The sequence below is a fragment of the Rhincodon typus genome, chromosome 20 (genome assembly GCF_021869965.1).
Source record: "Rhincodon typus isolate 14 chromosome 20, sRhiTyp1.1, whole genome shotgun sequence".
NCBI lineage: Eukaryota > Metazoa > Chordata > Chondrichthyes > Orectolobiformes > Rhincodontidae > Rhincodon > Rhincodon typus.
The window spans coordinates 13,416,329-13,443,111 of record NC_063351.1 but is presented as its reverse complement, the minus strand read 5'-3'; the positions used below and the strand labels follow the sequence as shown (position 1 = coordinate 13,443,111).

Sequence of the window (26,783 nt, the reverse complement as noted above, 5' to 3'; positions counted from 1 at the left end):
GGCAAATCTTGGCAGCATCATTGTGGGCTTGTGGGGGTGAATTTTTACCGGGAGCTCTATGATTCTGGAGAGGCCCAGCAATAACAATGACCATAGCTGTGAAAAACCCTTCACCGACCCTCATTGGGCCCGCTTGACTCCAGAATTCACTTACCTGAATAGGAGGGCAATCTGCTTCCATGGTGTCCTGTCTTCCAGCTGCAGTCCTTCTCATGGCCACCACTCCAGTGGCACTACTGAGCTGGCAGCGTTTTGAAGCCCTAACTTCAACTAATGTGTTCCCCGGAAAATGTGACCAGAAGGTCAAACAATAAATGAGATGCAGCTACCCTTGTCTTTTAGACCCATCCTGTGGGACAACCCATATCAGCACAAATTTGACCCTAGTTGCAAACGAGCTTTATACTTCTACAACATTGTGAAGATTGCTAAATTTGTAACTAATAGACTAACTGAATGAAGCCCAATTCCCTTACATTCTTCACTGTTATCGAGGGTACTTTGTTGTTCCATTAATTTAAAATGCAGATGACATATCTGCTGTAAGTCATGTTCGTCCCTGATATAAAATAAATATTCTTTGAGCTAGTTTTAAAAAGACAATCATTCTTGTTCTGTTTGGAACTTTAGTCCTGAAATAGTATGTATGTGCTTTGAATATCTGCAATCACATTGCTTCCTGATACTATGGAGCAGAGATTACAAACTATTTGGTCAGACAGATTGATATAATGTCATATATGTTTGTCCTTTGTGGAACGGTTTGAACATGTGGTCCTCTGAAGAATAGTACATGGATTTCAAAAACATATTTGGAAATCTAGCTTCTGTCTATTTGAGAGTTTGTGTCCAGAAACATGCTATGCTTTTATGCTTATTTTTGTTAATTAGTTACTATTTAAATTACCCTTTATCAGTGAACTAGGCAAAGTACTCTGCTCTTAGCAGACTTGATCTTGGCAAAGAGCTGTAACCAGTTGAATTGGATCCATCCTTTTGAAATTTAAAAAGCATTTTCAGATCCAGGTCACTTCAACAGGTGTCAAAAGAGAGATGCTTCTTCCCTTTACCAGAAGTGTTTCAAAAACAGGTGGATGCAAAAGAAATGGTTTGAATAGGCTGGCCTGTTTAGTCTAACTGCAAATCGCGTTGGTTATCCACTGAAAATATGACTGTTGGCAGAAAGGAGGAACACAACCTAAGTGTTGCATTCTTTTAATACTATTGTGAGGTGAAAACGAGGGAGAAAAATGAATGCATGTTCAACGTGAAAATATTTTTCAGTGACCTGAGAAAAAGTGATTTTGTTATGGTTTAAAAAAAACCCCATTTTATCATTATGTCCAATACCAAGGTGAACAGAAGTGAGGTTATAGTGAGTAGGATGATGTTCATGGCTTTGGGAGGGCACTTGCCTAATTACTTGCAGTTACTAGGCTAAGGAAGACCTGAAAATAATGGAACAATGGAAGTAACAAAGATTTATGATTTTTACCACCAAAAAATACCTATCTCCAAAAGGACAATGCTAAATAATAAAGCTACATTGATCATACTGCTCAACAATTTAAAAAAAACTTTTCATTTTTTGATCCACTGAAGACAAAGTTTATCTTTGAATCTTTCCCTCCAATTAATACTTCCGAATTTCTGTATCATCTGCTCAACTTTCTAAAAAGTATGATCTTCTTGAAGTGTGGGGTGAAAAATTGTTTTGAATATTCCAAACAGCAACCTCATTAATTACTTCACAGAAGTGAAGATAACATGTTTTGCAGTCAAATGCTCAAAAGTGCACAGGAAAAATAAAAAAAAATAAATTTTAACTCATTCATTTAATGACAATGGACAATAAGTCAGTCCAGATCCACATAGTTCACTGACAGGACTGTGGCTTAAGCCTTTACAACAGCATTTTCATAACTGGCACATTTTATTGCTTCTTTAAGTTAGCAAATCACTACAAGACAGTGGGTGAATTGTGCTTCAATTGATACAATTTTCAGACACAGTATTCATTTCTCATCCCAGTGTGATTGCAAATGTACAGAACATTCACTAAAACCCAAACATGGTTAAAGAGGAATGCATGTCTGCAGCAAATACATATTAAAAAATAGAACTGCTTCTCTAAACAGTTTTTTGCAAAACATAAAATACTATTAACATCAGTATTGCAAACATTTACAATTGGTTTTGTTTACAAAAATATTTACATTTTAATATAGGATTTAGTAATTTGCAATGATCTTCAAGTTAATTGTTCATTTAAAATTAAATGATTCTTGGACTCACTTTACAATCACAACAAAATTGTTTTCAAATGGAGTTTTTCAGCGTAGTATTTAAGAGTGCAATGCAAAAATATCTGCTAAGTTCAGGAAATTTTAAGGGCATAAAAACAATGTAATACTATTAAAATGACACTTAACTGTACTGGCCTGATGATATTACAAGGTTTTTAACAGGTTACAAATCCTTAGGAATTAACACTATTCAAAGCATTCAAAAATGAATATAACATGTAACACATTGTAAAGATGCCACATTGACTACAGTACATGGCTGACAAATGCTTGCTTGTGTCACTTTAATTACTAAAGAAAAGGCAATAGGTTACTGTTGCCGAAAGTAGTTGAATGCTGAACATATTTAAATGAAAAATGTTACACAGGTATTGTTCCTCTCATTTTAAATGGTCGTCATGAAAGTTGAAGTGCTTGTCCACCATCATGGTCAACAGTATTCTTTAGGTTTCAGGTCAGCTAAATCCTATTATTAATTGAACATCAGAAACTAACAGAAAAAATAAACATAAGTATCAGTGTGATCACCATTATGATCAATTATAAAATGCCTCAGTAGGTTTTTGCATGTTTTGTATTATCCCATGGAGTACACAATTGAAATAATAAATAAAACTATGCACTGGTGTAAACAATAGACTCCAAAGGCTGAACATAAAGTCAGGCAGATTCTGTCCTATCAACTTCTATATTTATTGACTGAAGCAAGAGCTAAAATCAGTAGCTATTATTTCTAGGAGTGCCTGGGAGGTAAGTCACCAGTTTTACAGGTCCCATTAGCTTAGAAGGCTGATTACAAAAATCACTATTTTATTCTTAGTTTAACAATATAAATGTATATTTTCATGGGCTCAATCACTGACATCCAATTCACATTCAATCAGTGAAACTTAACCCACAGAGCTCACACTTCAAATGTACTAAGGTTTCCAGAAGCAACATTGAGTACGAATTACTTAAGAATAATGCAAATTATTGTTTAATCATATATTCCAAAGTAAACATTACATCTGATTGTCAAGGAGGTGATGACTGCAGGCCACGATAATCTATTTTAGAAAAATAGCTGTTTTCATCAATGCTGATTGTTGCAGAAGTAAAATACAAGGAAGAAGGAAGGCTTGTTCAAGCAATCTTTCATTGTCAAACAATGCCTGATTTCAATAAGTAACTTTATGTGCAACTGTTAGTAATAAGCAGAATGCCCCAGTGATTTCAAAATTCACCAGTGAGATTCTCCGAAAAGAATTAGGAATCACTTGCAATTTAATGACTGAGTACAGGTCATTTTGAAATTTGATGTGTTAAGAAAATACATTCTTAATTCCAAAATCTTCATTAGTGTACATTTTAAATAAATGTAAAACTTAATCTTGAGGCTTAATAATTTTTAGTGAGCTAATTTGTTTGAAAGAATCAGGCTATTGTAAATAAAGTATCTTTTGATAAGTTGTCCTTCATGCCTGACCTTTTTGAGTGACATTTATAGAGCCTTTTTCACTGACTTTTTTTTTAAACTTTAGGCTACAGGTATAAAACATTTTACTAGGAAAAGGGGCCACTGTTCATAGCCAGGATAATTTTGAAAGAATTTTTCCCCTCAAAAATGCATATGTTTCTTTATGATTACACCAGTGGTATATAACAAAAACATTTTAAAGCTTCAAATTGTAATCTGCAGGACTAATTAACTTACTATAAACAAAGAAAGTCAATACATATGTTAGCCGGAACATAAATTTATTCAAAGACGTAGAACAAGTTTTGCCATTTTGCTATGTGTTTTAGCATTAGCACAAGCACATGTATAACTTCTGGACATAGGCTTATAGACACATGGGCAGTGAACACTGAATCTCAACTCACAGGCTACAGTGAGTGATTATGTGCAGTATTCAACACAAATATTACACTGATCCACACAAACGATTCATGGCTCCAGTAGCAGAATAGCATCGGGCTTGTTCTTGGGAAAAATAAACGCATCTGAAAAATGGTAGACAGATACAAATTTTGTTTCTGTTCTGAATAATCTGATTCTGTCCATTGTCCAATATATCCATTCATTGTGCAAACTGTCGATGGGTAAACTTTAGTGCAGTGTCCACCATAGTGGATAACAGCTGCTCTGGCTAACCAAAGTCAATCCTTGGCCGATACTGTAGTACCATTGGATAAGACTGGAAAATACAAGAAAGAAGTTGTAAATGATTACTGCTACAATACCAAATAATACTACATCACCTACTGATGACAATGGGATTCCTTATGGTTTTGAAGGAGTTACATTTCCACAATGCAACAGTATCTTGTCAAATATTTCAAGCGTGTCCAAAGACACATCTGCAATAAATCAAGTGCAGTTAATGTTATTAGGTGATCTTCCCTGCTCTGTGATGTAGAAAAGCCTCATCCTGGATCAATGAAGTAATGTTTTAGATCAAGATTGGTTGCACTGACTTCCTCTAAATGTACAGAGAATCACAAAACAAAATAACAACCCTAAGGATCATCATGGCACAAAGAGAAAGACTTGATGTGATGTTTTATACATGAAGATTTAACTTCAGTCAAGGAGTGGTGAATTTAATCACAGTAAACAACATCACAATTTCTCATTTGTTTGACTTGCACATACATAGGCGTGAACTAAAGGAGGAAAGATATTGAAGCTGGAGATTCATTTGTCTTCAGGTATCTCGCAAAGTAGTAGTGACCAATTTTATTATCCAGACTTCTCAAATCAATAAACCTGGTCAGTCTTTACTACCTTAAAGATAACCTTGAAATGTATGTTGACCTGAGAACTAATTACAGCACAAGAAGAACAAACTCTATGTTTTCAAAGGTAAAACAAGACTGCTTTACCTTTGAAAAGAAAGAGTTTGTTCTTCTTGCGCTTGTGTGTGCAGAGGCAGGGTTAGAGTAGTGATAGCCCTGTGAGTGTGAGGTAGCAGACAGAAGGTGGTGGCACTTATCCTAGTGGAGCGTAAAAGATCATTAGCCTTCTTTTGGCACTGCTGGGTATTTCTTTTACTCTGACACGGCACTGGCCCAGGCTGCTATCTCTGTTTAGGCTGGTTGTGTCTGATTCTGTCCTTCTTTCAACCACCCCTCACACCAGCACCAAGGTCCCTGTCATTGAAACGGGGTGCCAGCTTTCCTTTTTGCGCTATTTGTTTGGTTACTACAGTTGAGTAGCACAGCATGGTTTGCTGTGCAGCTAGACTTTAAAGATAACGCCAGTGCACATCCGTCACAAGTCCCAGCAGAGGCAGGCTCTTCTGCAGTTCCTGCTGCATGTTCACATGAGCTGGGCACCATACAGAACAGCGTTATAATTAATGAGTCAAAAAGCAGAAAGTTACATTATATAAGTTGACAAGAGCCTTGGCAGACTGCCCATCATGAATCTCACTGAAAAAAAAAACTACCAAAGAACAGGCAAATTCAGTATATAATTCCTGGACTAAGAGTCGACTCTCTGCTGTAATTTATGTTGAACGCCCTACAAGTTGTTGAGCTGATAAGCTCAAATGGTAAGTAAACATAGATCACTGGAGCGTATTCACTCAATGGCTTACGTACTACTAAATTGAGAAATGAAGTATCTTAATCCATAGAGAAATCAAACTTGAACATCCACAAAATCAAGATCCAGTAAGAAAAGATGCTATTTGCGTTGGCCATTTGGAAAGATCTGTATGCATTCTCTATAAACCAGGAATTGGTAACATCTAAAGATTAAAGAACAGTCAGCAAAAGCTCAATCCATTGAAACGAGTCTCGTACCAATAGCAAGGCACAGAAAGCATTAGCCTGGTCACTGTATATCCACAACTTTGTAAGGTGTTAAATTTTAAACTTTCTATTTCAAGATTCTTCTGAAGCTGTAAATAAAGCACTACTCAGAATTAGCAGAACCAATCATTAACATCCACAAAACAAACCTTATACATTGGTGGTGTATGTCATTGTGTAAATAACAGTTCTCAAAATCTTGTACACAGTAGCCTCAAAGATATCCATATGACTGAAACAGCTGTACACATGTAATGCCTTCACAGAACTATCTAAGGTTTCACTTCTGGCATGGCATTAGCTCCTATTTAAATGTAGTAGCTGAGAGAAATAGATATATTTCAAAGGTACAGCTATGCATGTAAGTACCTGTCCAGTACACAGGTGGGGATGGTGGGAGCTGGGGGAGGTGCAGGTGTGGGGTAAAGAAACCAAGAATTCAGGTAATAGAACTCAGGCACAATCTCCTCACAGAAATTCACACTTTTATAATTGTATTACATTAGGAAATTAATACAGCTATTCGTATTTTCACCAGTCTGAAAAATTAATGCAGTCTATCTAGCCAACTTTGGTCAGTTACCGTTAGGAATATGTAGCCCATTTATCTTAATATTTTCCATTTGAGGAATAATTCTATTTATCAGTTATCTACCCTTCTATTGCTATTTATTCTCACCATGTTCATCATCGCTTTTAAGCCTATCCTTGTAAACATCAACAGATTTTTTTTTCCACTTCTGGAATTACATATTTGGGATTTGTTGTTCACTTTTGTAAAGTATGTACCCCTCCTTATTTTTTGAAATTAAATGATTTTAAAGTAAACTAAAATGGACAATTCTCAAGCTTCATCCTCCAGCTGGAAATTGAGTATACTTGTTTTGTTCATTTCTCGCTTTTTAGATTGGTGTAAATAACAGAGAAAACCATTAAAGAGACTGTGAAATAGCAACCAGATCTGAACAGTGACTTCACAAAGTCTAACTCATTGAACAAGTCACTAAAATGATAATCAATTTTGTAACAGACAAAAACAGCTATCTTTTTGGTGCTGCTACGTGTAGGAATAGCCACAGGCTGTTGACAAAGTGTGCGGCTGGATAAGGACTTGGCGATATAGTCCAAATAATGATCCAAAGCTGGAAGGATGTCCAGTAGATGTTTTATTACCCAAAGAAAAGTATTCATGTAAGCCAATGACAAAAGTAATGTATTAACAAAGTGCAGAAAGGGAGACGACAACTATAAATAATTGCCAAAAATTGTTAAAGCTGCACACAATCAGGAAGGACAGATCAGATCTAGAGTGAAGCACAGCCCAAGTGAATATATAGTCTGGGGAATTTGGAGGCAGCATGGGAATTTGTGCAGATGATAAGAGTTGCTTTTTGATTGCATTTTTTGGTTCATAGTTTGTAAGGTCTTTTACGGTATAAATTTTTATACGATAAATTGAAACCCAGGATTAGGGGCCCAGCACACCCTTCAGATTAACTACCTCGAACTCGATCAATAGTTAGAGAAAGGAGGAGAGTGTGACCAGGAGCAGGCAGTTAGAGGGGGTAGTGCTGAAGGATTCTCAGCCCTTGAACTTGTCTAACAGGTTTGAGATTCTTGCTCCATGTGTGGATGAGAGTTGGGGCTGTAGGAAGGATGCGCAAACTGACCATAACACTGTGGTACACGGGGTTGGGGGGGGCATGGGGGGCACGGGGGAAGAGAGTTGTAGTTGTAATCAGGGATAGTATAGTCAGGGGAATAGACAAGGCGACACGCTGGTCCAGTGGTTAGCACTGCTGCCTGAGAGTGCGAAGGACCTGTGTTTGATTCCACCCTCAGGTAAATGCCTGCGTAGAGTTTGCACGTTCTCCCCGTGTCTGTGCGGGTTTCCTCCGGGTGCTCTGGTTTCCTCCCACAGTCCAAAGATGTGCAGGCTAGGTGTGTTAGCCATGGGAAATGCAAGGGTAGAGGGATGGGTCTGGGTGGGATACCTTTTAGAGGGTCAGTGTGGATCCGTTGGGCTGAATGACCTGTTTCCATACTGTATGTATTCTATGCCTTATCCTTTGTGGCCAGGATTGAGAGTCCTGGAGGCTATGTTGCCTGGTTGAGGATACTTTATCTGGGCTGCAGAAGAACTTGTAGTGCAAGGGGAAACATCCAGTTGTCATGGTCCACATAAGCACCAACGATATAGGTAGAAACAGGAAAAAGGCTCTGATGAGGGAATATGAGCAGCTAGGGACTAAACTAGGAAGTAGAACCAAAAAGCTAATAATCTCCTGATTATTACCTGAGCCACGAGCTAATTGGCACAGGGTCAACAAGATTAAAGAGATTAACACATGAGTCAAAGATTGGTGTGGTAAAATCAAGTTCAAGTTCATGGGACATTGGCACCAGTCCTGGGCAAGGAAGGACCTCTTCCAGTGGGACAGGCTCCACTGGAATCATGTTGGGACCAGAGTCCTGGTGAATGGCACAGCTAGGGCTTTGGATAGGTGTTTAAACGAAATAGTGGCAGGAGTGGGTTCAGTTGCATGGAAAATTATGGAAAAAAATTAAAGAGGGGGAGGGCTCAGGAAAAGTTATCAAAGTTCCCTAAGTACAAGCACAGAGAGTATGGAAAGGGTCAGGAATCCAGCTTCAGGAACAGCAGATAAGGGAACAGCAATGAGAAGGAGGGCAGTCATTGCAGGATGAGGATGTTGTACTTCAATACACGCAGTATACGAAACAAGGTCAATAAGCTGAAAAACACATTGAAATTAACAAGTATGACATTCTGGATATCATAGAGACATGGCTGCAAAGGGATCAGGGCTGGAAACTAAATATTTAAGGATACTCATCTTATCGATAGGACAAGCAGATGGGCAGAGGGAGTGGGATTGCCTTGTTAGTAAGAAAAGAGCTTAAATCAATAGCAAGAAATGAAATAGAGTCAGATGACATAGAATCTGAGCGGGGGAGTGGATGAACCGCAAAGGAAAAAAGTCCCCAATGAGAGTTATATACAGGCTTCCTAGCAGTATTCAGGATGTGGGGCAGAAAATAAACCAGGCGATGGAGAAAAGGCATACAAGAAAGGCGCTATTACAATAATCATTGGGGAACTTAAATATGCAGGTTGACTGGGAAAATCAGGTTGGTAATGGATCCCAAGAAAAAGAATTTGTGGAATGTCTATGAGATGGTTTTTTGGAGCAGCTTGTGATAAAGCTCACTAGAGAACAGGCAATTCTGGACTTGCTGATGTGGAATGAGGCAATCTTGATTAGGGAGCTTAAGATGAAGGTACCCTGAGGGGCAATGATGATAAAAGATAGAATTCACCCTGCAGTTTGAGAGGGAGAAGTTGGAATCAGATGTAACAGTATTATACCTGAGTAAAGGTAACTACAAAGACATGAGGAAGCTCTGGCCAGAGTTGATTGGAAAGGGAGCTTAGCAGGGAAGACAATAGAGAAACAAAGGAAGACTTTTTGTGGTAATTCAGGAGGCACAGCAGAAATTCATCCCAAAGAAGAAACACACTAAAGGGATGTCAAGGCAACCATGACTGACAAGGGAAGTCAGAGGATTGGGAAGCCTTTAAAACCAGCTGAGGATAACTAAAAATGCAATAATGGGGAAAAGATGAAATATGAGGTAAGAGATAACAAGCAGCCAAGCAGCATCAGAGGAGCAGGAAGGCTGATGTTTTGGGCCTAGACCCTTCTTCAGCCTTCCTGCTCCTCTGATGCTGCTTGGCCTGCTGTGTTCATCCAGCTCCACACCTTGTTATCTCAGATTCTCCAGCATCTGCAGTTCCTACTATCTCTGAAACAAACATGATGGTAAGTTAGCTAGTAATATCAAAGAAGACTGCAAGAGATTTTTTAGATATGAAAAAGGTATGGGAGAGGCAAGAGTGGACATTGGACCGCTGGAAAACGAGGCTGGAGAAGTAGTAATGGGGAACAAAGAAATGGCGGAGTAACTGAACAGGTACTTTGCATCAGCTTTCACAATGGAACACACCAGTAGCATACCAGAACTTCAAGAAAGTCAGGTCAGGTTAGTGTAGAGGCCATCACTAAGGAGAAGGTGCTGAGGAAGCTGGAAAATCTTAAGTTGGATAAATCACCCAGACCACATAGACTACATCCCAGAGTTCTGAAGGAGATTGCTGAGGAGATTGTGGAGGCATTGGTGGTGATCTTTCAGGCATCACTGGAGTCAGGCAGGGTCCCAGAGGGACTGAAAAGTCATAGAATCCCTACGGTATGAAAGCAAGCCATTCAGCCCATCGCGTCCACACAACCCTCTGAATAGCATCCTACCCAGGCCCACCCGCATCCAACCCTTTCACTCTGCAATTCTCATGACTAATCCACCTAACCTACACATTCCTGGACACTATGGGCAATTTAGCATGGCCAATCCACCTAACCTGCTCATCTTTGGACTGTGGAAGGCAACTAGAGCACCCAGCGGAAACCCACGCAGACAGGGGGATAATGTGCAAAGTCCACATAGCCAGTCGCCTGAGGGTGGAACCCAGGTCCCTGGCGCTGTGAGACAGTAGTGCTAACCACTGAGTCACTGTGCCGCCCAAATTGCTAATGTAACACCCCTGTTTAAAAAGGGAGGCAGAAGACAGGAAATTATTGACTGGTTAGCCTGACCTCAGTTGTTGCTAACATTTTAGAGTTCATCATTAAAAATGAGATTGTGGAGTTCTTGCAAGTTCATGGTAAAATAGGGCAAAGTTAGCATGGCTTCAAAGGAAGGTCATGCCCAACAAATCTTCCAGAATTCTTTGCGGAGTTAAAAAGCAAGTTAGACAAAAGAGAGACAATGGAAATGATGTATTTGGATTTCCAATACATTTTTGACAAGGTGCCACACAGGAAGATGCCAAATAAGACAAGAGCCCACGGTGTTAGGGGCAAGGTACTGGCATGGATAGAGGGTTGGCTGACTGGCAGAAGGCGGAGAGTGGGAATAAAGTATCTTTTTCAGGATGGCAGCTGGTGACTAGTGGAGTTCTGCGGGAGTCAATGGGGGGACATTATTCATGTTATACATTAACGATCTGGACAAAGGAAATGAGGGCATTGTTGCTAAATTTGCAGATGACACAAAGATAGGTGGAGGGACAAGTAATGTTGAAGAAACAGGAGGCAGCAGAAGGACTTGGACAGTTGAGGAGAATGGGCAAAGAAGTAGCAAATGGAATACAATGTAGTAAAGTGGGTTCAGAATAATAGACTATTTTCTCGTGTTGAAAGGTTTCAGAAATCTGAAGCACAAAGGGACTTGGGAATCCTAGTTCAGGATTAAGGTTAACATGTACATTGGACATTGATAGGATGCAGAGCTGGGCTGAGAAGTGGCAGTGGAGTTTAACCCTGAAAAGTGTGAGGTGATTCATTTTGGAAGGAGAAATTTGAAAGCAGAATACAGGGTTAACGGAAAGATTCTTGGCAATGTGGAGGAGCAGAGGGATCTTGGAGTTCATGTCCACAGTTCCCTGAAAGCTGCCACCCAGGTGGATAGAGTTGTTAAGAAGGCGTACGGTGTGTTACCTTTCATTAAAAGAGGGATTGAGTTCAAGAGCCGTGAAGTTATGCTCCAGCTATACAAAAGCCTGGTTTGGCCACATCTGGAGTATTGTGTCCAGTTCTGGTTGCCTCATTATAAGAAAGATATGGAAGCATTGGAAAAGGTGCAGAGGAGATTTACTAGGATGTTGCCTGGAATGGAGGGAAGGTCTTACGAGGAAGGGTTGAGAGAGCTAGGGCTTTTCTCTTTAGAACGACAAAGGATGAGAGATGACTTGATAGAGGTGTATAAAATGATCAGAGGTATAGCTAGAGTGCACAGCCAGAGACTTTTCCCCTAGGGTGGAGGTAGCTATTACGAGGGGGCATAGTTTTAAAGTGAGTGGAGGTTGATATAGGGGAGACGTCAGAGGTAGGTTCTTTACTCAGAGAGTGGTAGGGGCATGGAATGCATTGCCGGAACGGGTAGTGGAGTTGGCCTCAATAGGGACATTTAAGTGGCTATTAGATAGGCATATGGATGATAGTATAAGGTAGGGATAGAAGTTAGATAGACCTTAGGATTAGGGTAAAAATTCAGCACAACGTTGTCGGCCGAAGGGCCTGTACTGTGCTGTACTGTTCTGTGTTCTACATTCAGTTAGCAGTTAGGAAGACAAGTGCAATGTTAGCATTCATTTCCAGAGGGCTAGAATACAAGAGCAGGAATGTACTGCTGAGGCTGTATAAGGCTCTGGGCAGACTACGTTTGGAACACTGACAGCAGTTTTAAGCCCCATATCTAAGGAAGGTGTAGAGTGGACATTGAGAAGATGTTTCCACTAGTAGGAGAGACTAGGAACCAAGAGCACAGCCTCAGAGTGAATGGACGACTGGTCAGAACGAAGATGAGGAGGAATTTTATTCAGCTAGAGGACGGTGAATCTGTGGAACTGATTGACATAGAATACGTCAGGTGGAGGCCAAGTCACTGAGTATCTTTAAAACAGAGATAGGTTCTTGATTAGTCAGGGAGCAAGGGTTACGGGAAGGAGGCAGGAGAATGGAATTGAGGAATATATCAGCCATGATCAGATGGTGCAGCAGACCCGATGGGCCAAATGGCCAAATTCTGCTCCTGCATCTTATGATCTTAGAAAGACTGGTTGTACTAAATTGAATAAGTCACTAAACTGAATGGGATGCATGCAAAGATGCTGAGAGAAGCCAGGGTGTACAATGCAGAGCTGTAGGCCATAATCTTCCAATTCTCCTTGGGTAAGGCAGTGGCATCAGAGGACTGCAACGAATTCCAAATGTTACACCCTTGCTGCAAAATAGGTGTGGAGATAAACCCAGCAACTACAGACTAAATTTGTTCAATCTTGTTGAAGCTTTTAGAAATGGGAAACTGACTGAAAAGTAACAAACACTTGGACATATAGACACAATGAAGTTCCCCAGGGATTGGTACTAGGACCACCATTTTCCTTGATACAATGACCTAAACCTGGGTTGCTTGCAAACTTTAAAAATTTGCACATGACACAAAGCTTCGATGTACTGTGAACTGTGAAGAGGACAGTGAGAGGGCACAGACAGGTTAGTGGAATGGACATTGACGTGAAGTTGTGTATCATGCTGTATCAAAATTAATTTGATATTTCATTGACTGGATTCACATTTTGGACTTTATTTTAAAAAAGGCAGGTCCCTGATACAAAGAGACACTGGTCGATATTAAAATGGTTGCCAATTTGCTTCACAATAAGTCACCACTGATTTCATCGAAGTGCACCTTCTAGGAAGATCAACAGAAACAGTGAACCTCTGGGGAAACGCAAAAAGATCCTTCCCTAGTTTATCAAAAACAGAGTTTTATAATATACACCAGAACAATCAGGTGGGTTCATGAAATTATAGCTAAGAAGATGTGCTGACATGAACAGCAAACAAGAGAATTTGACAGGAAAGACTCTGAATTTCTACAGAAACATCATCATAAGAAATAGGAATGTTTCAGGTACATTTTGAAACATCATCTCAGCTAGAAACTAGAAGCCTGCAATATCAGCCATAAACTGTGAATTGATCTTTATTCCTTATGATGCAGCATTTGGCAAAATTTATGTACCTCTACATTTAATCTGTAAGTGTATATGTGGTTTTTGAGTGCACGTGTTTTGCTTCAGCATTTGGACTAACTTGTTACTTATTCTACCCAGGGGCTACCATCAGGTCTCCTACTTTGTTAAAAATTCAAGAAAACCTGATTAATCCTTACAAAACATACATAAGCAGTTAAGTACATACACTTCATTGTTAAATAAGCACACTGGATTGGCAAGTTCATCTTTCAGTTGTTTAACACACCTGATACAATCAAGTAAGGAGAAAGAAACAGGAGTCATACAGTCAGAGAGTCAGAGTCATACAGCATGCAAACAGATCCAACTAGTCCATGCCGACCAAGTTTCCTAAACTAAACTAGTCACATTTGCCTGCATTTGGCCCTTCTTATTCATGTACTTATCCAAATGCTGTAACTGTACCTGCATCTACCACATTCTCTGGCAGTTGATTCCACATATGAACCACCCTTTGTGTGAAAAGGTTGCCCCTCAGGTCTCTTAAATCTTTCTCATTTCACCTTAAAAATATACCCCCATAGTTTTGAACTCGCCCATCCTAGGAGAAGACCTTTGCTATTCACCTTATCTATGCCCTTCATGATTTTATAAACCTCGACAAGGTCACTCCTCAACCTCCTATGCTCTAATGAAAAAGTCCTAGCCTATCCAGCCTATCCTTTTTGAGTTATAAGGACTTTTAGTACTGGCAACATCCTGGTAAGTCTTTTCTGAACCCTCTCCAAGTTGATAATATCCTTCCTATCGCAGGGCAACCAAAACTGTACACAGGATTCCGAAAGTGGCCTCACCAATGTGCTGTACGACCTCAACATGGCATCCTAACTCCTATACTCAGTGGTCTTAACAAAGAAAGTAGGCATGCTAAATGCCTTCCAAAGCAACTTTCAAAGGACTATGTACCCGAACCTTTAGGCTCTTTGTTTGACAACACTTACATTAACTGTGTAAGTCCTGCCCTTGTTTTAATTTATCAAAATGCAATACCACACATTTATCCAAATTAAACTTCATCTGCCACTCCTCAGGCCATTGGCCCAATTGATCAAGATCTGTTTGTAATCTTAGAGAACCATCTTCACTGTCAACTATACCACCAATTCTGGTGTCATCTGCAAATTTAGTAACTATGCCTCCCAAATTCTCATCCAGATCATTATATAAATGACAAACAAAAGTGGACCCAGCACTGATCCCTGTGGAACACCACTGGTCACAGGCCTCAGGTCCGTAAAATAATCCTCCACCATCATCCTCTGACTCTTACCATCAAGTTAATTTTGTATCCAACTGCCAAGCTCACCATGAATCCCAAGCGATCTACTTTACTAATTAGTCTATCACGTGGAACCTTGTCAAAGACTTTAGTAAAGTCCATGTGGACACAGTCTACCGTTCTGCCATCATCAATCTTTTTGGTTCTGTCCTCAAGAAACTCAATCAAGCTTGTGAGACATGATTTTCCTCGCAAAAAGCCATGCTGACTATCCCTAATCATTCCTTGCCTCTCCAAATGCATGCAAATCCTATCGCTTAGAATCCCCTCTAACAACTTACCCACCACTGATGTCAGGCTCACAGGTCTATAGTTCCCAGGGCTCTCCTGACAGTCTTTCTTAAATAAAGGCACAACATTAGCCACCCTTCAGACATCTGGCACCTCACCCGTGGCTGTAGATGATACAAATATCTCAGCTCGGGGCCCCCAATTTCTTCCCGAACTTCCCACAATGCTCTGGGATACACTTGATCAGGTCCTGGAGATTTATCCATCTTTACCTTTTTTAAGACCTCCAGCACTTCCTTTCTGTAATGTGGACTGCTTTCAAGACATCAATATTTATCTTCCTGAGTTTCCAAGCCTCCATTTCTTTCTCCACAGTAAAATTGATGCAAAATATTCATTCAGTATCTCTCCCATCTCTTGTGGTTCCACACATAAATTACCTCGTTGATCTTTAAGGGCAGGCCCCTATTCTCTCCTTAGTTGCTCTATTATTTTTAATGCACTTGTAGAATCACTTTGGATTATTCTTAACACTATCTGCCAAGGCTATCTCAAATCCCCTTTTTGCCCTCCTGATTTCCCTCTTAAGAATGCCCTAAACTTGTTATACTCTTCAAGAGATTCACCTGATCCCAGTTGTCTACAGCTAACACACACCTCTTTCTTATTCTTAACCAGAGCCTTGATATCTTTATTCATCCATTGTTCCCTACTCTTACCAGCCTTACCCTTCACTTTAACAGGAACATAATGCTTCTGAACTCTTGTTATCCTACTTTTGAAAGCCTCCTACTTGGCAAACGTCCCTTTACCTGTGAACAGTCTAGTCCAATCAACTTTTGAAAGTTTCTGTCTCAAACCATTAAAATTTGCCTTACTCCAATTAAGAACTTCAATTTTTACACAAGTCCTATCCTTTTCCAATTACTATTTTAAAACTAATAGAATTATGATCACAAGTTCCAAAGTGTTCCCACACTAACGCTTCAGTCACTTTGCCCTGCCTTATTTCCCGAGGTCAAGTTTTGCTCCTTGTGTAGTAGGTACATCTACATATTGATAAAGCAAATTTTTTTGAACACATTTAACAAATTCCTCCCCACTCATGCCCTTAACACTATAGCAGTCCCAGTCTATGTTTGGAAAGTTAAATTCCTCTACTATTGCAACCCCATTATTCTTATGTATATCTAAGATCTCTATACATATTTGCTCCTCAATTTCCCTCTGACTATTGGGGGACTGACAGTACAATCCCATCAAAGTGATCAGCCCTTTTTATTTCTTAGTTCCACCCAAAAAGCTTCACTGGATGAACCCTCAGAAATATCGTCTCCATGTACAGCAGTAATGTTTTCCTTAGTCAAAAACACTACTACGCCTCCTCTCCAGCCTCCCTTTCTATCCTTCCTATAGCATCTAAACCCCAGAATATTGAGCTGCCAGTCCTGTCCGTCCCTCAGCCAAATTTCTGTAATAGCTTTGATGTCCCAGTTCCATGTTCCCAAAAATGCCGAGTTCATCTGCCTTACTTGTATGCCCCCTTGCATTGGAATAAATGCAATTTAATTCTCCAGATTTACCACATTTTCTGACGAATTCTTGCCTGCCTTTTTGATTCAACTTGTTCTTTTTTAACTCAGAACCATCCTCATCTGTCTTTCTAATCTCACTACTACGTAGGAAACCACCACCACACTGCCCGCCAACCCCGCAATCCCCCAACTAGTTTACAGGCTCCCGAACTGCATTCACAAATCTCTCCCCCAGGATATTGAGCCCATTCTAGTTCAGGTGAAACCTGTCCCTTTTGAACAGGTCTTTTCTGCCCTGGAAGAGATCCCAATGATCCAAAAATCCGAAACCTTGCCCACTGCACCATCTCTTTAGCCCTCTCTTCTTACTCCTACTCTAATTAGCCTGTGGTACCAGGAGTAATCCAGAGATTACTGGTACTTGAATGAACAAACCCCAACTGTTTAGTTGAGTTTCGTAGCCATCTGACGGGTAAGTGTCACAACTTCCTACATTTTATGTGTTTGGATGCTGAATTCTAGGTGCGATATTATTCGAACAAAACTTTTGCAGGAGCAAGGCAACTTGGACAGCAATTTTCTAACTTCCACGGCTAACTGCACATGTGCCAATGCCTGAAGCTGTTGTCCAATTTATTTCTCAATAATGGTGCATGTTGATCATCATGTCTACAATAAAATCTGGGCTGTCACAAATAACACCTGGAAGAAATGTCATCTATTCTTGTTATTTCAAAGTTGTTAAACTGGAATGACTGATTGAAGTAAATTATTTTAGTGCATGAATAAACAGTAGATTAATTAGTCATATATTCTTACAAAGAAAATAGCCCGAACAATATGTTACTTAAAGTAGAATTGACGAACATATCATTTAGCAGGTTCATGTTACACCTTGCTGAAAAGTCTTTCAAAGCGAAAATAATGAATACAGACAAATACACACACAACTGGATAAAATGTTCCATATTTAATTAAAACTGTAACCGGACGCACAGCATAATTATAAAGTAATTAGAAGTACATTTTGAAAATAATAATTAGCAGTTGCTTTGCAACTGATTACCAAGATTAACAAAGTCAAAAACTGTATTCTAAATAAAACCATCAGCTTATTTTTGAAATTCATGCTGAATGAGTTCTACTTTGAAAACTTCATAGTCTGTAACAAATACTTTCCATTTTTCTGTTGATATTTATATTTCAATTGATTTAATGTGTTAGCTAATTAACAGCTTGATTAGCTTAAGCACCTATTAAATACTGTGATTACATGGTAGTTTGCAGAAGAGCAACATAAAATTAGGCAACATCTGTTTTATGTTGTGCAACATTAGTGTACATAATTGGAAAGACAGGAACGAAAAAGGCCACAATGGGATAGCAAATATCTTTTTAAAAACTGTATGATTTTGTGCCTTCCTTGCTTCGAGTTCAAAATAATGTTAGATTTTTGCAAATAACAGTACATTAGGACTGAGACAGTCAAAAATAAGAAATGGTTTGAAGTTTAAAGATTGAGATGCAGCCTAAAAATTAAGATGTTCCAGTTTTGGAACAATAGGCAAATTTCTAATTCATCCACTGAAAGTTGGCTCAGAATTAATATTGGGCTTGGAGTATTTATGTAGCTGAGAAGTGGATAAAAGAAACACTGTTTTTTCCAGGAACAATTCCAATGCACTTGCTTCACTGTTTCTATATACTTCCTACTTCTAAATCCAGTAACCAAATATAAGTGCAAAGATGTATTTGGCTGTAGAATATCTGGAGGCAATCCAGAAAACTACAGTTGGCCTGGCAGAGGTCCATTTGCAATAGCATGAGTACCTGGAACAGCAGTGACCTACTTTGGCACCCCTACTTCCCATGCCCCTTAAATGAAAATAAAAACCGTATTTTTAAGCTCCAGTTAACTTGAACTGTCAGCTGAAACTAGGAATAAAGTGTGAGATACCTAAATCACACAATTCTGTCCTATATTGACACATCATAAGACCAAACTTGCTTATTAAAAATTTCAGTACATGCCCCTCTGAAGGAAGATTACCATGTGTGACTGGATAGTATAAGCAACTTTCACACCTGATTAAATTGAGAATAGATTAATTCTACAGAAAGATTCCCAATCAGGTCTTTAATTCCATATTTTCTAAGTAATGGGGATTACTGTAGCTCTTGAATAGTAAACCTTCATGTACGGAAAACAACTCCCATGGCTTTAGAGCAACCCCTGGATTTTCTGATCAATTGCTTTTGGGCTTCATTGTCACGTACCACAGTTCATTAAGAACACAGAGTAACACCAAAATCTCACATCATGTTCAGTTAGATCATTTGCCAGAAAATTTCTGGCCAATTCAATTTACAAAAGTAGAAAATATACAGCAAATGCCCAAAAGGCTGACTTAGACTTTTCTTTTCAAATGCTGAAACATTTGATGATTGTTTCAAGCATATTGTTTATTTAACTTTGTCCACCTGACTTGATCTTCACTAGGAAAGGAAAGGGTGGGGTATTATAACCAGGTCATCATTTTGAAAGAAACAAAGATGCTACATCAATTCTACACCGCCAGCATTCTGGAGGAAATGCATAAGATTTTCAGTCTCTGGTTCCTAATGTCAGCACCAAATCAAGGTCTGAGACAACAGTTGCTTGGAGCCAGACCTGGACACAGCCTCATAATTGGCTTCTTCTGAGCTCACTATCCAATTAAAAATGGCATGTGGGCCTCCAGTGCTGCTGGCCCAGTCAGAGATCTAACTTCTCTGAAGAGTCCGAATCCCTGTTGGAAGAGGTTGGCACTAGTATGGCAGGTATGAAAATGAAAGTGCATCTCAAAGTCAAGATAACTTAGAGAGGTCTAACTAATTCAATCTCTTAGAGGAGGCAGGATTTTCAAAGTGGAGGGGAAACCCCACCAGTGATAATATTTGAATTATGGGCTTGGCTTTTGCTACCAGCAGATTCCTCTTTGAGGGATAGAATCCCCAGCTCTAAAACTCTGCAGATCGCCACTGGCTTGCAGTGAGAAGTCAATCTACACTCCTATCCATCCTGGAGAAACTTACCCAGCAGCAGAAATGCATGGGGGAAAGTCATCCAGACTCCTTGTCATTTTCTCAGCACTCCCACCTCTAATGCTGTCAACCTGCAATTGTGGAAATTCTGTCCAATATATTTGGAGAACTGAAGAATCAATTAATGCATGGAAGAAATAAATGTTAAGAATGCACTGCCCAGCATAAGCATAATGAATGGAATGGCCTCCTGTGCTGTAGTTTTAATTCTAATTTCAGGTATCCACTCAGTAGCTGTGTTACAACAAATTTCTCAACAAATAAACAGTACATATGCCCTAGAACCAGCAATACAGATCTACAACAGAAATCCACATTTCAAGTATTTTTCAGACATTCAACAGCTACACAAGATTTTATCATCTTGACTCATGTCTCTAAATACTGGCCGCTGACAGAGAACGAGCTCTAAAGAGGCTGCCAATCCTTCTAAACTCTGATGGCTAGACAGAGTCAAACATTCTTAGACACATGTGTAGTTGCTCTTTTCACTGGCCAAGTGTCATAAACACTATAGTCAAACAACAAACAAAGTATTTTTGTGCTCAAAGTAGAATCATAATTCTGACAAATGTCCTGAAATTAGGAATTTCTATTCTCAAATATATCTATCAATTTTAAAGGCAACATGTTCTCAATCTCCTGCAAAAAACAATGAAACAAAACTCCTCAATGGAAACAATCTCATTAATCAATAATCTATGACATAATTTTCTTACATTCTTACTGTACAATATCACAATGTTCCAAAATTATGACCATTTCAAATACCCTAAATTTGATTGATATGGCTCAAATCTAATGATGGGAAAACTGAACCAGGAGTGGCCATGCATTTCTGCAGAATTTAGGTAATACAGTTATTGTGGTCCAATCCATGAAATAAAGCTGAAAAAATGCTCGAGAAATGAGGCAAAAGGTAATCAGATAGGTCAAAGCCAGATTAAGTGAAATAGAAGTCAAAAATGTTCAATTGAAAGAAGTGCTGAAACAGACTGAAGAGGTAATGCTAAAACTCTGACAAGGAAATGAAGCAATGTCAGAAGAGTTAGTAGAATAACCTTACAATGGGGGTTATTCATCAGCAAACTGAAAATTAATTCCTTTTGTGCAAGTGGAATATAGTTTGGCTCTGCTGGGCTCACACTAGGTAAACAGAAATATGGAATAAATCAGGAGAAAGCTCAAGTGAGAACTACCTTGAACTTTCCTCCTGGGATTCAAGTATTCGCAGTACATAACTAGCTATGAGTTCTGACTTTGAGATAGCAAGAACCCAACTGCGAAGCCTTTTCCAAAGATGCCCATCTTGAAGAAGTTGTCCTCTTCCCTCCGGAAAGATATCAGTGGAAAAAGAAGGGTCCCAACCCAAAACATCAACTTTCCTGATTCTCTGATGCTGCTTGGCCTGCTATGTTCCTCCAGCTCCAAACTGCGTTATCTCAAAGTCCTGACTTTGAGCGGTAGCCTAACAAATGGAAGTTATGCACCTCCCCTGTTTGAAGTGTTACTGTGTTGCCTCAACTGAAGATAAAGGCTGAATAATATTGCAGAGTGCTCATCAAACTAACACCTGGCAAAACAAATATAAACTGCTCTTAATTCAGCTAAGTACAGGATACAAATCCTGAAAAAAAGGAACTATTAATAAAAGAACAACAGAATTCCTTGAGAATTGTGGGTGAGAGGAGAATTGGATGATCAGGGACCTTGCTGACCTGCAGGAGACATCTCTACAGTGGCAGTGGTTAAACAGAGGGCCAGGCTCAGGCCTTCACTCACCTTCCAGGAACAGAGACAGCTGGAATGCACCACTACGCAGCAGCCAGGCTGAGTGTGATCAAAAATACAACAGTGACATTACAGAAAAACTGTAAGTGCATCGTTGATGTGAAGCTGATGTTAGACAGTGAGTTTAAATAAAATATAAAACAATAAATAGCACCATTTATAAAGAAGAGGTAGCAACTTGGATTCCAGCAAGGAAGACTACCAAAAGGAAAGTCAAGTTAAATCAATCATCCACAAGGCAGATTACACGGTAGCATGTAAAGGTAGCAGGTTGGAAGTGTGCAGGCAGAGAAGGAAAAGAGACCACCAGGTGGTCTAGGAGAAGCAGGCAGTACTGAAGTTGCACAAAGCTATCCTTACAGCCAGAATTAAGTCCATGGCATCATGGGCACCTGAACTGTACAAGGGGGAAGGAAGAACAATGGAAGGCCAATAGCAAAAAGGATTCTATAGTCAGGGGCATAGACAGGCACTTCTATAGCATTAAACATGACTGTAGCATGGGTTGTTGCCTCCCAAGTGCCAGGATCGAAGTTGTTACAGAATGGATGCAGGTCCACCTTTTGGAGGAGGGAAATCTGACAGAAACAATGGTCTTCATTCATACAAATGACATCAGTACGGAGGGGAATAAGGTCCTGAATTTGAAGGAGTATGAAAGGAAATTAAAAAGCACAACCTCAAGAGCTATGTTTTCAGGATTACGCCCAGTGCCCTGTGCTAGTAAGCATAAGAACTGGAGGAGTCTTTAAGTTTGCTCCACCGTTCATTGTGATCATAGCTGATCATCCAATTTAATAGCCTGTTCCTGCTTTTCCTCCATAATTTTTGATTCCTTTAGCCCAATGTAACATATCCAATTGCTTCTTGAAATCATACAATGTTTTGGCCTTGATTGCTTTCTATGGTAGCAAATTTCACAGACTCACTACTCTCAGCATGAAGAAATATTTCCTCATCTCAGGCCTCAACATTGCTGGTATAATATTTGTTTCCTCCCTTGTGAACACAGAACCAAAGTATGTACTTAGTTGGTCAGCCTTTCTTTGTTCCCAATTATAAATTATCCTGTTTTGCACTGTAGGGGACCTACATTTATCTTCAGCAGCTTTTACTGTGAGACCAGAATTGCATGCAGTATTCTAAAAGTGGCCCGACCAATATCCTGTCCAGCTGTAACATGACCTCCCAACTTCTTTACTCAGTGCACTGAACAATAAAGGCAAACATACCAAACACCTTCTTCACTATCCTGTCTACTTGTGACACCACTTTCAAGGAACTATGAACCTGCACTTTAAGGTCTCTTTGTTCAGTAACGCTCCTCAGGACCTTACCATTAAGTATGCAAGGCCTGTGAAATAGGAGCCAGCAAATGTCACCTCGCTACTTAGGAAAGGAGCGAGAGAGAATACAGGAGACCTGTTAGCCATATATCAGTAGTGGGTAAAATGCTAGAATCTATTATAAAGAATGTGATAAATGGATACTTGGATAATAATGATGTGATTGGCCATATTCAGCATGGATTTGCAAATGGGAAATTATTTTGATGAACCTGTTGAATGCTTTGAGGATGTTACTAACAAAATTGATAATGGGGAGTCAATGAAGGTGATATGCTTAGATTTTTACAATGCATTTGATAAAGTCTCCTACACAGAGTTGGTTAGCAAAATTAAAGAACATGTGATAGCAGGTAATGTACTGGCATCAATTAAGTATGGCTAATAGGCAGCAAACAAAGAATAGAAAAAAGTCGGTTATTCTCATAATGGCAAGTTGTGAATAATGGGGTGCTGCAAAGGTCAGTACTTAAGCTCCCTGCTGTTCACAACATATACCAAAGATTTGGATGTGGTGACCAAATGTGGTACTTCCAAATCTGCAAATGATACAAAGCTAAGTGGGAATGTGTGTATTACGAAAGATGTAAAATGATTTCAGCAGGATCTGGACAGGCTTAGTGAATGGACAAGTACATGGCAAATGGAAAATAATGTTGAAAAATGTGATATTACCCACTTTAGAATAAAGAACAGATGTGCAGCAAATTTCTTAAGGTTGTAAAAGTGTACATATACAAATGTACCGATGTTCCTTTTCAATAAGTCACTGAAGGCAAGAGACAAGGAAAGCTCATGGAATGTTAGCCTTTATCTTAACAGGCTTTGAGTACAGGACTAGTGAAGTCTTGCTTCAATTGTATAGGAGCTTGGTTTGACTGTATCTGGAATACTACATGCAGTTCTGGTCTCCTTACCTCAGGAAGGATGTTATTGCTATAGAGAGTATGTAATGAACATTCACTTGCTTGGGGACTGCCCTATAACAGAGAGAGTGGGCAAACTGGGTCCATATTCTCTAGAGTTTCAAAGAATGAGAGGTGATCTCATTGGAAATCACAAAATACTTAAAGACAAATACAAGATAGATGCAGGTAAGATTTTTCCCTGGTTGGGTAGTCTAGAGCCAGAGGACACAATGTAAAAATAAAAGGGATGCGAGGTAGGATCGAGTTGAGGATATTTCCTTTTACCCAAAGGGTGGTGAACCTTTGGAATTCTCTACCCCAGAGGGCTGCACAAGCTCAATCTTCGAGCATGCTTAAAGTACAGATTAATAGATTTATAATACCAATGGCATAAAGGGATACTGAGATAGTGTGGGTAAAAGGCATTGAAATGTTTGATCAAGATGGCTGTAATAAATGGTGGAGCGGGCTCAATGGGCTAAGTGGCCCAGTTCTGTTCCTATGCTCCTGAAGCTGCTGGTCTCAAAAGAGGAAAGCAAGATTCAGCGACAAGTAGAAACTTCTGGGGACCCAAGTAAAGGATAGGCTTATATTATTAGTGGACAAAGATTAAAGTCTAAAGATGTGCAGATTCGGTGGCTTGGCCATGTTAAATTGCCCAAAGTGTCCAAGGATATGCAGCTAGGTGGGTAAGCCATGGGAAATGCAGGGTTACAGGGATTGGGTAGGGAGGTGGGTCTGTGTGAGAAGCTCTTTGGATGGTCGGTATGGACTCGATGGGCCAAATGGCCTGCTTCCAAACCATAGGGATTCTAAAGACAGAATATCAGAATCAGCTTAGAAAGACTGCAGTAATATTGGTTAGAACTGCATTTAGCTAATAAGATACAGATGGATAATATCACAAATAAGACATAATGATAGATGACCCAAAGTATCAAATCCATTGAAGAAACTAGGGCATTGTTCCAATAACAGAGGAAAAGGCTCAGCATAAATATTGCCAATACTGGCAACACTTCACTTTTCCTGAGAATTACATTAACAGTAAAGACAAGGATGGTGCTGTCTCTAAATAGTATTAATTGGCATGAACCAGATTTATACTTAACTAACAAAGTCCGTTATGTTGGACCGTCATAAATACAATGAAGTCCAATTTCTAGATCATGTATAAATTAGTTTTCTCCTTTAGCAATGGGCAATATATGTGGAATTAAGAACTTGATTATTTGCATAGAGTTTAGCATACTTTGTGTACAACTACAGCTTAAGGGCAACCTTAATCCATTTAGGTGATTATGATAGCAAATACTTACCAGGACAGCACAAAAAAACTCATGCACGTATTAACGTAGTTAAATAATACTGCTGTGTAGGTCACCATGATGAAAACATAGTGGCATTCACATGTGTGAAATGTGTGAAATGTGTAAAAAATACTATCAAACAAGATTAGTCTGTACAGTGGTATGGCAATGTTGAACCCTTAATCAGACAGACTTGAAAAGTTTCTGGGATAATATACTACTGAAAACAGGACAGTTGTAAAGACCATGTCTTTTGTGCTTTTTAACAATTGTGGGCTGATATGAGAAAGAACTGTTTTGAAACCAATGTTTTAAAGGATTGCTGCATGTTTTGAAAAGTGCGGGGCCTAACATTTCTGACAAGCATCAAGTAAACAGTTGTTTGAACAAACAGCAATTGAAGTTTGCAGATGAGACTGCAGAGAGACTGGAACCAAAGGATTGTGTACAGATGTAGCTGGGTGGCAACAAGAAGTTGGTTGGTCTATGGGCTAGTGAATACAAAATTCCTTTTGCCTGCCAACGACCCTGTGATTGGTTCACAGGTAACTGAACAGGTTGGCCCTGGGAACGAGATATAGAGAAAGTGATTTAATCTCCATCAGTTTAAGAGCTGTCTCTCCATTCTCTGCTAAAGTCCACTTTAAACCTGAAGAAAACCAGAACATTGTTCCTTAGCTGTTGATATCAGCTGCAACTTTTAACTGATAAGTCTGAGACCCCTTTATAAGCAAAACAGTCACCTTGTGTCTCTTAAACAGCAATGGAAGCTTCCAGAGAAAGCTACAATCTAACCAAATAAGAAGCTTAAGGATCATCACAGCAACCATGAATATGAACCACTGTAACTGCCATCCCAGTTTTTCCTTCGTCCACAACCTTTCTTCCTGTCTATTTGGCTATTGGGGGTGGAGAGGTCATGGGGGTTGGAGTGGTGGTGGTGTAAGCAGGTGTTTTATAAGGGGATTAAAGTTTTAGTTTGTACTATTAGATGCTGACAGTTTATAACTGTCCACCTGTAATTAGAGTTTAATTACTTGTAATCAAAAACAATTCTTGTTAAGTTCAGAAACTGTTCCATGATTTCCCTTAACCCGAGTCTAGTAATCAGGTTATTGGGGAATTTCATGTACTTATTTCAAAATCTTTAACTTTTGTGACTACTCCAGGAATAGCAAGATTTTATTTCTAGCGCACTACCCCAGTGAGTCATGACACTATGCAAAGATTATCTACTCTCTGAACATGTCACAGACCTTCACAGTTGAGGGAAAGGACAATTTAAGGCACCAATAAGAAGACTCGCTGCTCTCACTTGCATGGTGCATTGTATTCAAGAAAGAGAGGTATGTCTCAAAACTCATACGATGGAGAAGGCCACCATCACTGTGCTTAAAGTACCTGAACTAAGTGTGAGTCCAGCATATTTCCATGATAAATTATTGCTGTTCAAGGTGAATTACTCTCTTTCCTAATCATCTCAACTTTAATTAACTGCACAAAAACAAAGTTGC

At 39.4% G+C, this 26,783-nt stretch overlaps 1 protein-coding gene across 6 annotated transcripts in view; it reads right to left on the bottom strand.

Moving 5' to 3' along the window:
* Positions 1-1,820: 1,820 nt before the first annotated feature.
* Positions 1,821-26,783, bottom strand: part of pcgf5b (polycomb group ring finger 5b) — a 145,978-nt gene continuing 121,015 nt past the window's right edge. For all 6 annotated transcript variants that reach the window (XM_048608995.1, XM_048608996.1, XM_048608998.1 and 3 more), the window contains exon 9: positions 1,821-4,486. In XM_048608995.1, coding sequence (XP_048464952.1) covers positions 4,439-4,486 — 48 coding nt within the window. In that variant the 3' untranslated portion in view covers positions 1,821-4,438. The remainder of the gene's footprint in view (positions 4,487-26,783) is intronic.